The sequence below is a fragment of the Tenebrio molitor genome, chromosome 2, assembly GCF_963966145.1.
Source record: "Tenebrio molitor chromosome 2, icTenMoli1.1, whole genome shotgun sequence".
NCBI classification, from domain to species: domain Eukaryota; kingdom Metazoa; phylum Arthropoda; class Insecta; order Coleoptera; family Tenebrionidae; genus Tenebrio; species Tenebrio molitor.
Window position 1 is genome coordinate 23,868,081 of NC_091047.1, and position 17,437 is coordinate 23,885,517.

The 17,437-nt window shown below is 33.2% G+C and overlaps 2 protein-coding genes and 1 long non-coding RNA gene across 8 annotated transcripts in view; 1 reads left to right on the forward strand and 2 right to left on the reverse strand.

The window, feature by feature from the left end:
- The window catches only part of LOC138123069 (multiple PDZ domain protein-like), a 336,364-nt gene that overhangs the window by 34,848 nt on the left and 284,079 nt on the right, over window positions 1-17,437 (reverse strand). The window lies entirely within an intron of this gene.
- On the forward strand, window positions 614-3,583 carry LOC138123073 (uncharacterized). Its single transcript, XM_069037596.1, has 4 exons — window positions 614-2,125; window positions 2,178-2,385; window positions 2,440-2,798; window positions 2,859-3,583. The coding sequence occupies exons 1-4, from the start codon at window positions 1,907-1,909 to the stop codon at window positions 3,345-3,347; spliced, it is 1,275 nt and encodes a 424-aa protein (XP_068893697.1). The 5' UTR covers window positions 614-1,906; the 3' UTR covers window positions 3,348-3,583.
- On the reverse strand, window positions 10,509-11,288 carry LOC138123078 (uncharacterized). Its single transcript, XR_011156698.1, has 3 exons — window positions 11,117-11,288; window positions 10,712-11,051; window positions 10,509-10,648 (listed from the first exon to the last, which is right to left on the reverse strand). It is a non-coding gene; the product is annotated as an uncharacterized lncRNA (long non-coding RNA).

Sequence of the window (17,437 nt, forward strand, 5' to 3'; positions counted from 1 at the left end):
GAAGAAGTCATAGACAAAAAATTTTTCTTATAAAAGTTTTTTCGTTTTCGAGATACAAATGATTGAAAATTTGGTCAAAATTGCTAGTACGCTGCTGAGTTAAAGGTGATTACCTGATCATCTTGGTTGTTTAGCAACAATAATAATCAAAGGTGCCCGTCAGTCACAAACGTGACATTATTTCTTTCGATCATTTCCATAGAAACATTTACAAAGCAGTGTGCTTGCACCTACGATTTTATTGTGGAGTTGATGTAACAATGGTTGCTAATGAAGTGAACAAATTCGAACAAATTTTCCCTATTCATAGCCGTCGAACATACGAGGATATGGGGTGATTTCCATCCTTTTGATTTCACCTCCAAAAGTGATTTACGTAGAATTAATTTGTGTGAAGGATACTCCACATTTTTTTCCAAACTTATTTCAGAATCACCCTGTATATGATGTCATTTTTATTTTTAAATATCCCAAGACACATGACAATTTCTTATCAGTTTGTTTGTTGCAAGTGTACACATATGCCGAATCTATAGTTTATTTATTATATTTATTTGAAAAACATTTTTTAGTACCTATATTTGCCGAAGGATACTTGCAAAATACATAAGAATTCAAGACAACAACATTTTCATTCTGAACTTACAGTGTGGTGTAATGGAAATGTTGAAAAGCATGTATGTCATTTATTCAGCTAACAAGCATTGGTGTGAATTTTTTTTTTGCAAAAAATGGTTCTGTTCAGAAGCAACCAACGAGAAATTTTCTGGTTTTCTTAGTGCTACATATGATGGTTTTCAATTTAAATTAATAATTTCATTTACAATAAAATAATGATTAAAATGAGGTTTGTGTGTGAAACAAATGTCAAAACATACCGACTAGGGCCCGGATTTTAGGCAAAATGGACTATTTTTATTTTTTAAGGCACATGTATGAAACTTGTCTATAAATGATTTCTGGCTTAATTAGAGTAATTAGAGCCATATTTGATTCTGCCTATTCGGCCTAAAATGCCCTTTAAATACCTATTTTACCTTTTAACTGCCTGAACATGCCTAAAATGACCAAAAATCAATTTCATTTTTGCGGTTTTTTCCCAATTTTCGAATTCTGGGAAGTTTACGGTATTGAAAATGTAAAAGTGGTACCTCAATAAAATTTACAATGCTTTATGATTTTAAAATTTAAGGAGATGTAATTACTGAAATGTACAAAGTGCAGTACAATACAGGAATTACTTTTTCGCTTTTACGGTTGGGACCATGATGTCAGCGGTAAATACTCCGACAATACCTAAGTACCACAAACCATTAGACTGGACTGGCATAAATTACAGAGTTTATCTGTTTGCCTCTGTTCGAAGGGGTGCAGGTATACGCGGTCTAATGTTTTCTGATACTTAGGTATTGTTAGAAGCTTTAACGTTTATAAAATGGTCCTTGCCATAAAAACGAAAATTAAAATCCCGAAGTGAAACAATAAGAGAAACCTTAAGGGTGTCATTTTCTAAAAATTTAAGAAATATAAAATTAACCATCTCCTCTGAAATTTGGTGGGAGACGTAAATATAAGCATTACAAATTTGTCATTTCTCGTTTACTTTATCTCCGTGCAGTGGTCGTGTTTCTTGTGAACCTGTTTAAAGTGAACATAATGCCGAAACAAAAAATTAGTTTACGCGAAAAAATATTACAGGGGACAAGCAAGAAAGATTTATATGAAATAAAATCAACCCGAGAAATGTTTTGTAAAGCTTGTGGTAAACTGGTAAGTTAAGCATAATTAAAAATATGTCATTTTATATTTTTTACTTATTTGAAAATTTTATTTTTTGTAGTTTATATGCGAAAAAAAATGTCACTTGCAACAGCATGAGCAAACGGCCATCCATAAAGAGAACATTATGACACCGCTTCGGCAAACGTTGCTGACACAGAACTTGGAGGAATCGGCAAATAGTACATTCAATATGGAACTTTGTAACGTCTTTTTAGCTGCCAATATACCATGGCACAAACTACAAAATCCTGCGTTTCAGAATTTTCTGACAAAATATTGTGGTAGAAAAATTCCGGATGAGTCTACTTTACGGAAAAATTATTTACCAAAATGCTACAAAGATGTATGAACATACTATCTTTTAATATTTAATTTAAAATTATTTTCACTTTTAGACTATTGACCGCATTCGGAATGAGCTGGATCCTTTTAACATATGGGTTTCAGTTGACGAAACAACAGATGCACTTGGGCGATATGTGGCGAATTGTCTGGTTGGGAAACTTTCAGAAGATGAACCTGGAAAATCTTATCTTTTGGCGTCTAAACAATTAGAAAGAACAAATCATGAGACAATAGCTAGATTCGTAAATCAATCTTTAGGTAAGGGTTTTTCACTTTTTTAAATTTATTTTGATTTAAAATTTCTATGCGTAGAAATCTTGTGGAGTACCAGAGTTGTTGCTGAAAAGTTTCTTTTGTTTGTAACGGATGGAGCACCATATATGATAAAATCTGGTAGACACCTTAAGGTGTTTTATCCAAAAATTGTGCATGTCACATGCTTAGCGCATGCTTTAAATCTAGTGGCTGAAAAAATTCGCTATCAATATGAAGATGTGGATAATTTAATTTCGAACGTGAAAAAAATTTTCGTTAAGGCACCTTTGAGAGTTGAAATGTACAAAGAAAAACTAAAAGAAATGCCACTGCCTCCACAGCCAATTTTAACACGATGGGGAACATGGCTTCAGGCTACTATGTTTTACAGCGAACACTTTGATTCCATTAAAGAAGTAAGTATATAAAAGATAAGCAAATTAATTGATTGTTAAACTGTTTTTAACTACTCACAGGTTGTCATGTCCTTTGATGGAAGTTCTGCTGTTGCTATTCAAAAAGCACAGTCTATAATGAAGAAACCCGGAATAAAAAACCAATTAATTTATGTTCGCAGTAATTTTAAAATAATCTGCGAAAGTATTACTCAATTGGAAAAAAATGGGTTACCTTTAACCGATTCAATCAAAATTGTTGAAAACGTATTTACCTCCCTAAAAAAATCTCCAGGCCCTGTAGCAGCAGTAGCATTAAAAAAACTTGAAGATGTTACTGAAAAAAATCCTGGATACAAATTTCTTCTAGAATTGGCAAGAATTTTTAGAGGTGAAGATGTGCCGGAACATGACACCAAAATGGAAGAAATTTATTACAAATTTGCGCCCATTACCTCTTGCGAGGTAGAAAGAAGTTTTTCAAAATATAAGTCCATTTTGGTGGATAACCGACAATGTTTTAAAGTAGAAAATTTAGAGCAATATCTTGTATGCAATGTAAATACGTAACAATGTAAATAACTAACAAACTTGTAGTATTGTATATTAATTAATAAAAAATAATTAGTAAATATCTTGTTGTGTGTACCTACTTAAAACTTTAAAAACACATTTTTTAATTTAATTAACCACAACTTTAAGGACCTAGTATGGCTTATTTTCAGTTTTTAAGGGACTATTTGCAGTAGTTTAAGGGACTATTTTAGGCACCTATTTCCGACTTTTTAATTGCCTAAAATCCGGGCCCTAATACCGACAAAGAAGATGACCTGCATTTGTAAAAGAAAGAAAACCGTGACCTGCTTGATCGTACATTTTTTTGAACGCTCGTTATTATCGGCTGACAATGATATATGGTTATTACTGTAGGATTCTAAACTACAGATAAGAATTGATAAGAATTTTGAATTTTCATTTTGGAAGTTGTCAGAGGAGATGGTTCTACATATATATTTAAAACTGGAACGAAGATAAATATAAAATAATGTGATTTGTACATTATAGTAAAATGAAAACCAGAAACATTTTTTCTTGATTTATTGTGAATATGCTAAATAATACAATGATGTAACGATTTCGCTTTGAATTTTACAGCACAGAATACAAATAATTATTTAGGAATGTAGTAAATTATGAGTGAGAAAGTTATTGTGAAATATTTTCTTTGAGAAATATGCGAATTTTTAAGATGTAATTTTCACATTTCAAAGATGTTTCGGCTAATTCTGATGTATTGAAGAAAATATTATGGCTAATTCTGATGTATTGTGATGTATTGAAGAAAATATTATCGTACGACGTAGATTCATTAGCTATACAGGGTGAGATGGAAATACATCACAACCTTAAAACCCTAGGATCTTTAGACAGATTGTGAAAATCAACTGCATTCAGTTTTGCGCTATAGATCCGCATGAGGGCAGAAATGCCATGTAAAGTTCAACCACAAAAGTTGTGTACGCCACTGATATCCTGTTTATGGACGACTAGTAAGATTAAAAAGTTATCGAGTGGAATGCAAAAAAGGTGCAAAAAGTTTTGTTAGGCGGGTGCTAGTACCGCGTACAGATTAGTTTCTTTCAGTGCGACCTTCGGATTGTTTCCTTGGAATTTTGTGTCTCAGTGTTTCATTATCATGGAAAATTATACCAATAGTGAAATGACCTATGGTACTTTGTTACGGAAGTGCAGATGGTGTTGGCTTAAGGGCACAAGCTTTGTATCGCGAAAAGTTTCCGGCTCGTGTTCCGCATTCGCAAACATTTCTGGCTGTTGTACAGCGAGAAAATGGTACTTTTCGACCGAAAAATGTGGACAGGGGCCAAGAGCCACGGGTGTTAGACCTCGACCCCCAAATTCAAGAGACTATGGATGAAAACCCGTGAACAAGTACCCGGCAGTTAGCTCGTGAATTTCAGGTTTCTCAGTTTGTGGCATGCTCCACTCTTACAAAGCAAGGGTTGTACCCCTATCATGTTCAGCGGGTGCAAGCATTGCAATCAAATGATTACATTCGCCGGCAAGAGTTTTGAGAGTGGGTGATTCAAATGTGCGTTGACCAACCTGATTTTTTGCAAATAATCTTGTTTACCAATGCACGTAACGGAGTTTTTAATAACCAAAATACTAGCCATATTCAGCAGCACAGATCCGGAACGATGCAGGAAGTGTTGCAAGGGTTTGGGACAGTCTATATCGAAGGGCACAGGCATCAAGGCCGACATTCTCAATAATGTTTCTAATTGTTAGTACGATAGGTACTATTTAGTTATGGTTTTTGCTTTGACTTTTCCTTTCACTTGGTTTTCACTCTTAATCTTACACGTTTTTGCGGCTGTGTATTTAAAGGGTTTTTGGGCTATTTCATTCATAGTAAGGTTTTGTCACTCTCGGTTTTTAAAGTGTTTTTGCGGAGAGTCATGCTTCGATTTATTAGAGCTTTCAGAAGCGTTTCGTTGGGGATGGAATTATTTTAAATTGGACTTTATGAATTTTAAATGTTTAACCACATTTTCTGTTTATTCACTTAATGAAGATACTATGGTTTACATATTGTGATGCAACGATGTGAATTATTTCTTTTGAAAAAATAGTTCAGATCTAAACTATTCAACTTGATATCAATATAATTCCAATACACAGGGTGATTCACGAGTAACAATGAGCCTAACATTACATTATTTTGTACTGATTATGTGGATTTAAAAAAATATATTTAAATTTTATACAACATAGTCAACATGCCCGACACTTCATTTGTCCAAATCATTATGTGCAATAATCAATAAAGACACAAACTAAAAAATTATGGAGAACATGTATTGTTGGTTGCATCACAAATTCTGTTAGGCTCATTATTACTCGTGAATCACCTTGTATAGGGAAGATCGTTTTTAGGCTAGCTCTGACTTATTAAAGGATGCTTATTCAATATGAGGTTAACATTATTGATTCACATTATTTCGTAATCAGCTACTTCTGTATCCATAAATGCAGTCGGAATTCTTCTAGGCGAAATGCATCCAAATCTTAGACAATCAACCAAAGGGACAAAAAGATTATTTACTGATAAAAGAAGGGAAAAAAGTCAAATTTTATTTATTTTCTGGTGCATATTATTAAGTACCTTCTTGCAAAACTTTATTTTTCTATTTGGTTTTTCTTATAGTTGCATTTTCTTGTACGTGCCATGATTAACATTATCAGGAAATAGACTCATCGAATACTGTTGAACGTAAATTAAATAGGAAAATAATCAGGAAGGAACTTTTCGTGAGCCACTATATTTTGCTTTAATAAATACATTTTTTGTTGCTTTACATTTTTATTAACATTGTCCAAACTGTGTAAAGAGTTGTTTACAAACTATTCATTTTCTATTTCTGAAATCTCCTTAAATAAACTCAGTTCTTTGTATCCAGGCAGACAGAACCCCACATTTTCATTACTTCTAATTATGCTTTTGACAAACTTTACAATATTCGTTTTAATTCTATATTTTCAGGATGAAGTTAAATTAGACGGTGTGGCGACCGTGAACAGTTTCTCTTTTTGGCAATTAATGTAAAGTACAAACAATTCATTAAAAATTATAACACAAAGATAAACAGAAAAAGGAGAGGTATTTTCTCATTTGATTGGATAGCGTGACGAAGGCCATAGTATAATTTTGAAAAGTACATAATCAAACAGAATTTTTCTTTCGGTGTGTATAATGTATAACCTTTGTTACGCGATGTCCCACTTTTCAGCATGCACGTCTCTTTGCTCGTCCTTTTAAAGATGACATTTCCTCGTCCGCAGTAAAACCTCTTAAGCGTCTCCTGCTCAAGATCTCTGCACATTACGAAAATATTTAATGGAATCGTCGGTGAGCCGTCACGAAATCGGAACGTTTAAACTAGGCGACTCGTTTGTTTATGTCTATTAAACTGTTAATGATTCTGAACACACCATCGATCTTTGCTATCTTTGACAGTGATCAGTTCGAGGAGACGAGCTCCAAGACCCGACCCATCGCATATTTATGGAAACGTTCGGATCGAGGCGACCAAAATGCCGTTTTAATTAAGTCGGAGAACACAGTCCGACGACGTCTTTTTTAAATCCGAAAGAAAAGAGGAGAGAGTTTCAAAGGATTTTTTCCCTTGTGTGACGACGCCAAAGAAAGTGAATACACTAACCGAAGTGCATATTCTCGAGTTTCCCGAGGGGATCTGCGTCGAAATGGGGTCGGATTAAATGGAAACGTCAGTTGTACGCCGATTCTAAACCGAACATGCTTGTCTGCATTATTTTGCAGAGAGGGTGCAAATCAAGTCGATTGCATCAGTACGTGAACTATTTCAAGTCTAAAGAGTAAAGAACTGCAAAGAGCAATACGTAATTGGCTTTTACACAATTTGTGAAAATAAAAGCACAAAAGAAAAAGTAGATTAACATGCACGTATTTGTAACAATAGAGGTGGCTAATGGCTACCCACTATTATCCTGGCAAGTTCATGAACATGAACTAATTGAAAACGCCATTGAATGACGTCGGTCTACAAAACACGAAAAAGCTCTATTTTTTAATTAACCTGAATTCGATTTATGCGGGCATCGCACCAAGAACACGCTCAACCATAAATTAAACAACTTTTTAATACATCGTTTGTGGTTCTCGCCCGACCATTTGTTGCTCAGTGTGGCACCTTTTTAATATTTTATTGTAAATATTACGTGTGATGCCCGTAAAATTGTATTTTTTAGTGGTAAATGTGAACGCGAGGTTTTTTTTTTGACATTGTTGGAGATTGTGACGGCGAAGTCAAAAAGAAAAAAATGTAGAAGGCAATTTTCCGTGAACAATGAAGGTTTGCTTTACTAAATCAAACAGAAACGACATGCGATTATAAATGTTATATGAGCAAATCCAATAAAGTGTAAGGCTAGAAAAGTGCCACTATGAAAAAGCCACAGGAAAGTCGGAAAAATATAACACAAAATATTTATGTTGCTTTTGTGAGAGTTATTGTTCGCTCGATTTTATGTAAAGGGTTACTGCGGGGAATATTAAATGAACAAAGTAGAAACAATGTCATTTTTCGATCGTTATTTAAAAATGAAATTTAATTAAAATCGAAATTAATTTTTGTTAGTACATATAATAGATATAGTATGTAGTACATATGTTAAAATAAGAAGAATTTAATTTAACGCTTCTCCATTTCTGTTGTTTTTTGGAAAAAAAATTGTTGCTAAAGTAAAGGAAACCAAACGTGTTGATTTGATAAAAATACAATGTATCTACCTACAGAGTTAAATTAATTAAACGCTTGTCAAAAATTGTATGTTCTTTAGACCCGGTTTATTCCCCTTCAAGTAAATTTATCTGGCCAGTAGTTGCCACGATTTAGAATCTGCTATTGGTAGATCCATGGTAATTACCGTTCAAATAAAGTTACTTGAAGGTGAATAAACCGGGCCTAAATGTTATAAAATCGTTCAGTTTTGATTTGAAATATTATGTATTCGTTTTCTAAATGCATGAGGGTTGGCCATGACGTTGTTAGAGTATCCACTCTGTATAAACTATGACAGTATAAAATGTCATTTTGGAGTGAAAACGGCAGTGTGAAAGCACAAACAACAATTATACATTCGAATTTTATAAAATAAAATGTTTTCAATTTCTGAAGAATGATGTAATTATATTTTTTAACGTCCGTCAAAAAAAGTGCAAGTTCTTTCATTCGTTTGTGTTCATAAAATACGTGATTTTTGAATCGGTCAAGCGTTAAAAAAAGTGGCATAGCGGTTCATTTTTGCACGCAAGTTGCGTGTGCCGTAGCGTGTCATTTTTTAACGCAATTATAAAATTTTTCATTCATAATTAATAATTTTTTGTACTCATAGCCTTGAAAGCAACGCTTCCAACATTCAACGCTCGCTCCGAAACGAGTGCTTCCCGGTCGACTCGAATGTAAAAATTGCAAAAAACACTGGCCCTTTGAGGCATTCAAAAAAAAATCTGTCTTGATAATAATAAAATTTAGGTCATAAAATACAACTTCCCTGGGTTTTCCTCCATTAAAAAATTACGGTAAGATTTATAATCGTTGAAAATTGTTCCTACAAAATTCACAAATTATTGCAAAAATTGAAATATCAAGTGAAGCAATTGTTTCCAACAACCAAAGATCACTGCCTACTTGGTTTTATGTTCGTTTATTTTTAATGTATTAAAACAAAAAAATTTAATTTAATTTTCGTACAAAAAATATTGTACGAACCACTTGCGTGAAGACATCTTCCGTTCATTCGCGCTTTAATTAAAGGCACTCGCTCCTTCGTCGCTCGTGCTTTAAAAAATGCGCTCATGCGGGAACATCGTCTTCCCGCACTTGGTTCGTAAATAACTATTTTTAACGAGTTCGTATGTAAATTGGTTTTTTTTTTTGGCATGAGTGGGCCAATTTAAAACGCGAGTAAAACGAGATCAAAAAAGGTTTCGGATTTTGAAACGTATTTCCAAATCTAAACATTCAGATGCTCTGGATGCATGGAAGTATTTTGGGTTGCATATATGTACCTGTTTCAATTTCAAATTTGGAAATTTTTCCTGAAACTACACCAAACAGGCAACAGTACTGTATATCCATTCTCCGTTATTGAAAACACCATTACGATTCAATGATGCATCTTTCATATTCTGAAGTAGAAACCATTTTACATTATCATAATGCACATAAAACATAGATAGCTTTTAACATCAGTCAGAGGAGAAATACCTCTTTCAATAAAGTATGATTTAATAAATTAATAAGCAATTAAAATCACAAAAAGTAATGGGTAAGTAGGATCATGTCGGTTCTCTCATCATTCGAAAACATTTTCAAACACTAAATATGAACGAAAAATACAATGACAGATACACCTTCAAAACTAATAGAATACCTTCTTGGATTCTTGATTTAATTTTTAAATACCAGAACAGAATGTATGCTTTTCTTGGGCACGAACGATTGGCCTACCACATCTTTTTTATGAGTCACAGAGTCAGTTATGCAAACACACGAACAGGGTTTGTAAGGCATGCATAAAAATCCTTCGGCATTACTGTAAAGTGTGGGAAGTACTCTGAAATAGTTATTTACATTAGAGTACGGGATGTGAATTTTCCGGCACGACAACTGGTTTCGGGCACGATGGCGCAGCCGAGTGCCTGATTAGTTGGAGGGCCGGAAAATACGTCCCGTACGACATTTGTATTAGACTTTTCGGCTGACCAAAATATTAAATCTTTTAAAAATCAAGACTAATTTTATTGTAGAATTTGACATCGTCAATAAAGAATCGAATGCTGTGGAATCAATTCCTTGACGACCGTGACCGCTCATTTGTTTTTTTCCTAACAAATTATTTGCCGGCTAAATTTTCACGGTCGTGCTTCAAAATTTGATTTTGGTGTATTAATCGAGTGAAAAAATCTAGTATATAATATAGAGTGAGTTAAATGTGACACCAGAGGCAGTACAACTAGTGGCAGGACTAAATTCTGAATTATTACCACAAAAATCGAAACAACGTTACATAGGACAATTTCTTCTCACGAAAGTATGTAATAACTATTCTTTAATTCACAAATTTTTAATAAACCATATTTTATTACAGACAGTTTTATTAATAGGTGTTTGTGGTGTCTGTCTCCGAAAGGAGTTATATACTCTGAAAATGAAAAATGTCAAGAGAAGATATTATATTGATAACTGACACAAAAACCAATATTTGTAGATCATTTGCCATTACCAATCCAAACTGGGTTGAAACTGTGAAGAAATATATGGAAGTCAGGTTAAATTGGTATTGATAAAATTGACAAATATTTGAACCTTGATTGCCCTATGGACACAAGATTGAAGTTCCTAAAATGATTCGTGATGACTGATGACCTTCCTTCAACATCAAAAACAAAATGTACTGTGTTGCAGCTACAGCTCAAACAATGGTGAGTTGTGTCACAAACTTCGATACAGTGCTTTAATCTACTTGAATTTTTAGCACTTGTTTCTAATATAACTATGAACCAGCAGACAATTCCATCACCAGTACCGTAAGAGAAGCACCAGTACAACATATTGACATTCAACCCAGAAGTAATAAAGCTGACAGTTACCAAATTGTTTCTGCATTGTTCTCTAAAGGGGAGAATTGTAACAATAATGTTTACAACTGGAATTTTACAAAATAAATTATGTTAATAATGTTGCAAATTATTAAAATGTCTTGTGCTTAACCACTACTTCCTGGTGAAAACGAATCATCTTTCTTCAGGTGAATACAAGATTTTGGGGTTAGAATGTTTTGTATATTTTTATTTTCCAGTTGCACTTTAGCACTAACAGCTAGTACTGGATAAAGTAGGTACACAAAACCATATATCAACTTCTGTGGTTTAGTTTTACAGTGTTTTTCTTTTGCTTTTCTTCTTTTGTCAGTTGTGTTTCACGATTTGTCAAATGACTTTCCAATTTTTTAAATGTCAAAATGAAATGTCAAATGAAATTCCCCTTTTCTCAAATCACTTTCACTTTATACAAAATGCTTTTCTTATTAATTTAATTGATTTTCATTGTCACAATGGGAAAGTCAATTGACAAATAATGAATTACATTTGACGAAAAAGGAATTTGTTCCCTTACTAGCAAAATAAATGGGAAAATCAATTGAGAAATTGTGAAGCACAATTGACAAAAGGAGAAAAGCAAAAGAAAAACACTGTATTGTGCAATTTTGCAGATATTTATGAAATACCTGACAATTGTCAAACTTTTTGACATATACAGCTGCCAACCCAATAGGTTGCATTTTCCCTGTTACGATTATTTTCTTTTTCGATCGATATAAATTAAACAAACATATTTATCGGAAAAATTATTCAGGGAAACGTGTTTTTTTACACCAAATTAAAGTAACGTATGGACACTTTAATTTTAAATTAACTGTGAAAAGAATAAATCAACGGTGTCCGCACATTTTTCCCGTACTCCACCAGATTTTTCCCACATTCCACTAGAAATTTTTGACATTGTACGGGAAATCGCACCTCCCTTGACCTAAAGTGTAAGGTAACGCTATATTTCCCAGATTGGGAGGCCGAAAAATTGATTTTGACATTCAAAAAATGATGGACACAAATGCTTCGACAATTATTTGAAAATCCATGACCATCTTTGACCAACATAGTTTTTGATATCCCGGTATGACTGAACTGGACGAACTGTCATTTTTGAGCTATACATTGCACAAATTATAACAATGTGTATAATGTACTTACTTTCAAGAGCGTTCAAAAAATTTGGCGTCAAGTAGCTTGATATTTACTGTTGTTTCCGTTAACGTATGCCGTAGCTCATCATTTGCCAAACCAGCTAAGTCAAATGTCATTTTTCTTATTAGTTCTTGTAAAAAGAAACCAATGAGAACCTTCATAGTTTTCTTGGTGCGACACCACAGTTTTCATTTGAAATTATTGATTTAACTTACATTGTGAACAAAGTGAGACAGACTACTCATCTCAAGGAAATGTCAAAGCATATCAACGAAAAAGTCTACCTGCGCTTATAAAAGCGAGATAAAACCAAGGGCTGTTTAACTACACTTTTTTTTAAACGCTCGTTATAAACACAGTAAAAATAAGAAATTGAGGAAGGAATATGTATAAAAGAAAAATCTTATGAAAACTACTTAAAAATGTACATCAATAAAAATGCTTCCGATTAGTTACTTCATGTAACAAAGATTTATAAACTGCTATTAGGTTTGCAGAATTATTGAAACGGATTGGAAACTAAACATTTGTTCCGACCCAATAAATTAATGCTGATTCAAACAGTCAGACGTGGATTTTACAAAAGTTACGTCAAATCCAGTAACAACAAAACAATATTCGACAACTCCGTCAAAAATGAAATGTTTTTTAATGAAAGCTAAAATTTGATAGACCCATTAAATTACGGACGAATTACTGCAGTGCACGTACACAAAAAAAAAACAGTTTTATGCAAATACCGAAATGTTTGACCCGATCGGTGATTTACGTCATCCCCTCTCCTATTTATTGTTATCATTTCGAGCGTATTATCGATCTTTCGGCACTATTTCATAACCGGATGAATTATGCTAATCAGTTTACTTTCAGATAACCACCACTCGGTTACGTCAGGGTATTGTTAAGTAGATTATTTTCATGTCTCGTTTGCGTTTTTTACGGAGTAGATCTATAGTAAGTCAATTTTCAAGGATGGTTCCGCAAATTGAGCCGTTCAATTATCGAATTGGATTTTTCTAAGGATCCTCTCGATCGAAGAGCAACACCGTTACGCAAATTTCATTCTCTAGCTCGTGATACGCAGGAAAATTACGTTTTCGTCGAGTCGTCGTGGCCGACCCGTCGACATTAATTAGATGTTAATGTATGTGCGATTTTAAGTATTTGACGAATTTCGAACGTACATAATTCAGCGGAGTGCTACAATATTAACTGCTCCCGTTTAATAATTCATCTTTTTTCACTTGTGCTCATCAAGTTTTCATGTGCCTGTGGCGCCCCGCGCGGTTGCGGAACGAGTTATATTTCACGCGCCGCCCCTACTGCGATACTCTTACGATTCTAATTAAAATGCTTTGTTCAGGAGAGTTGTCGTGTTGGTCGAGGAAAATGCGGTTGGTGTTGAAGCCGAAACAAAATCAATGGAACTCAAATGTGTGAAGATTAATGTTCATTTTTGTTTGGAAAAACAATAATCACACGATCGTCTGTCCCTGGTTGCGGGGAGGTTTATTTTTACACAAAACTTATGTAATCTCGGTTGTTACTATCGCTATAAAGTTGGCTGGTGCGGCCAATGACGTGTTCGTCTTAATTGGGAAATCGACCTGGGTGTTACGCCCTCTATCTCCGAAAACATCTACTACTTGCAACTAAACAGATAATAATAGAAAATATGTTATGGTCCCTTGTGCTTTTAACGTAAATCAGTGAGTCAGAGTGTGAAGTGATGTTGTTTTGAAATCGTTTTTCAAAGAGCTCCTCGAAAATATCTGTTTTCTGAAGAATTTCGAAAAACAGATGTGAATTTAATTTTAATCAAAATTTCAATTCGACTGTTAAATTCAAGTGTTTAACGCGATTTGAAAATTATCCGTTAATTTTTGTAATTCATGTATAGTCGTTTTTAATGGCATCTGGGCTGTCAGTGTTATTTTTAATATGTTGGTGCAGATTGTACACACAAATTCATAACTAGTACTATTCAGAGTATAAGCAAATCCTAGTTAAAAAAATGTCAAACAAGAAATTGAGGTTATGGTAAAAGAAAATTGAAAACTGAGTCATCCTCGGAATCCGAATCAGATTACATATTTTCTTTGATTTGTCGAAAATGATAGATAATAATTTGAATTTATCAATTTGCCGCGTACAGGTAAATTGTCAAATTAGGAAATTAAAAATTACTAAATTGAAAGAACAAGTGATGTCAACTTATACTTACTTATACTTACTTAATAGCACGGATGTCATTGAAAACGACTATAAACCATTCACGATTATTTCAAATTCGGACTATCTATGAAAATCTGACATTTTAGTTGGCAATATTGTGATTTGTCTTAATAAATCTATTTTAGGTTATAATTCAACCGAACACTGCTCCCAAGTTGTTACATTTTTCAAATAATTGAACGCATTAGGAACAATAATCGTAAAATTGTAATTGAAATGAAACATACATATCTGTAGGGCAGTTCTGGGTAAATTCTTATTAACTAAATTAATGATGGAATTGACAACAATGCCAATATTTAAAAACGAAACGTCATATGACAGGACCTGACGCCAATCTAACAAAAAAATATCGCGGCCTCCTGCGTGTTTAAAATAATCGTGAACGGCATATATATCTATTTGTATCTGAGATTTTTTATATGTATTTTGCAAGTATTGCATTGTTTATGTAGATATTGTTTATTATAATTTTTTGGGCGACCTAATGTTCTAGAAATTGTACTAGACAATAAAATGTACTATTATGAATATAATAACAATTATTATGAATTACTAAACATGTTTAATAAAGATTAAAAAATTGCACCTCGGACAAATGTTCCTCCATATGTATTTACGTTGAGATAAATATCTAAATTGACGAATGATGTCAATGACAATGCATTTTCTTTTAAATATTTCTAAACGAATTTAGAATTGATCTATTTCCAAAACAAATTCATCTCGACTCGAATCTGCAGAATATCAAAGTGTTCCTTAAATTTTTTGTCACTTCATCTATTTGTCAACGTAGACGCGTGTCCAAGAAACTAAGAAAATAAACGGATATATTTAAAAACATATTTTTAATTTTTCGTTATATGTATTTATAAAAATAATTTTGCCAGCAATTATTGACGAATAGATTGGGTGATTCAAAATGATTGTGGATAAGTATGGCAACTATGTGCGAAAATTTATCTGGCAACTGTGTGGGTGGGGTGGTAGTTGACATTTGTATGACATTTCATATGCGTGCATTTGATTTTTTTTTACAACATTGCACATTAACTTGACAATTTTTAAAATTGCGCTACTATGAACTGTCAAAGAAATGTCAACTCTATCCTATCCACACAATTGCCTCATACATTTTCGTACATAGTTGCCATACTTATCCACAATCATTTTGAATTATCCAATACTAGTACGCTTCGTGGAATATGTAAATTAAAAAAATACTTTTCAAAATTAAAAGAAACGTTGGGCTCGCGTTTTAGATTTCTTTTAATTCAGTTTACTTCATTTCGCAAGATTATATTAGTGACGCAACTGAAGCATAACAAATCTGACGATAAATGCGATGCAAAGTTTGACATCATAAATATTGAGAGAATAGGTACATTTTTGCTGATGGATGATGCTGCAGAATGATCGAACCATGTGATAAAAATCTAGCACCTTACTATTTTTTGTTCAAATAAATTTCTGGAGTACATTGTTGAATCTGGCAGTGAAATGTAAGAAATGTGTAAAATATTTAGAGGTACGGTATGTGAATTTACCAAGAAGAAATAATTTTTCTAAATAACTATGACGTAGTGAGAGAAATATTATTTTATCGACTATCATAGCGAAAATACAATTTTGGCGTACTGATTCAAGGAGAGAAAGTGTCACTTTGTCTGTCTAGGCAGGTAAAGTACTTTACCTGACTCTGACTAGGCCTACTTACAAATATTTTGAAGCGTACATAATAAATAATTAATCGTACGTGGAAGAGTCGGTTTTGAATAAAACAAAAATTGCAAAAACAATTCTTGGCGGTATTCACCAACAGCCAGCACAGTCAGAAACTTTCGCCGATATAGAAATTTTACAAAAATCTGAAATGGAGAAAAATCCAAATACTTGTTTAATTGGCGAAGATGTGGAAAAGAAAAGTAGTCATATTAACAACATAGTAACAAACACTTCCAAACCTTTTTCAATAGCTGCTCCTTCAACGTCTGGTATCAATTTTAATAATCCATCTGGTTGTACATTCACATTTAATATATATAATAAATAATAATGCTCTAATATTGAAATAGTTATTTACTTTCTAAAATATAAATCTACAGTTGAAGTAAGCAAATAGATTGACTTCCGTAAGTAGCAGTGAGGTGGTAGTCGATAAAATCTTGTATGCAACACGGCAGTAAAGTGTCTTTATCGAACTTGTTTGCTTGCTCGACTCGGCTTCGCCTCGTCTCACAATCTGCAAACTCGTTCGATAAAGTGTCACTTTACTGCCTTGTTACATAAATAGCTATTTTATTAAGAACGCTCTCATCCTTTCTGTAGTTTTTTAAAATTATACAAACACTACTGTACTACTACTATTCGAATGTATAAAATGGTTCTTTAAGTAATTTTTTCTCTATTTGACGAATAAATGATCTAGAAATATGTTCCGTAGAAACACAGGCAGATCAGTGTATAAAAGGAATAAAATAAAATGGAGGTTTCCATTCAAGTTTGTTTATTCAGCAAATGTTCAAACGAGTTCAGAAGTTCAACGAATCCGAGTCCGCCTCAGAATGTTTAAATTAAAAAAAAAACTCATACAAGAAATGGAGAAAACGGACACTGAATATTTACAAATTATCAGCAGCGATGCTGCTCTTCTGTTCTGGTCTTGGGCAAACATTTTTGATAAAAATTTTAAATTAAAAAATTAAGTGTACAGTTTGTTAAGGTAAACTGCAACCTAAGATTTTTTCAAAGGTTTCCGCTCCAAGTATCACTAAGAGAAAAATGTAAAAGTTTTACTCTTATTTAGAATTTAACTCAAATATGTAGTAAATTTCGCAGGAATATCTATTACATGTAATTTTCCTATTTTGTAAAAGTTTAGAATATTCCTATATCGCCGAATAACGTAGAGGCCGAATAACAATTTTTTACCGGTTTTGAGGTTTGAAGTTAATCCTCAATTTAACGGTGAAAAAATGTATATAAGACATACTCGTAATAGTACATTATATCATAAGCGATTATTTAACGCACAGGCGCACAAACGCGGATG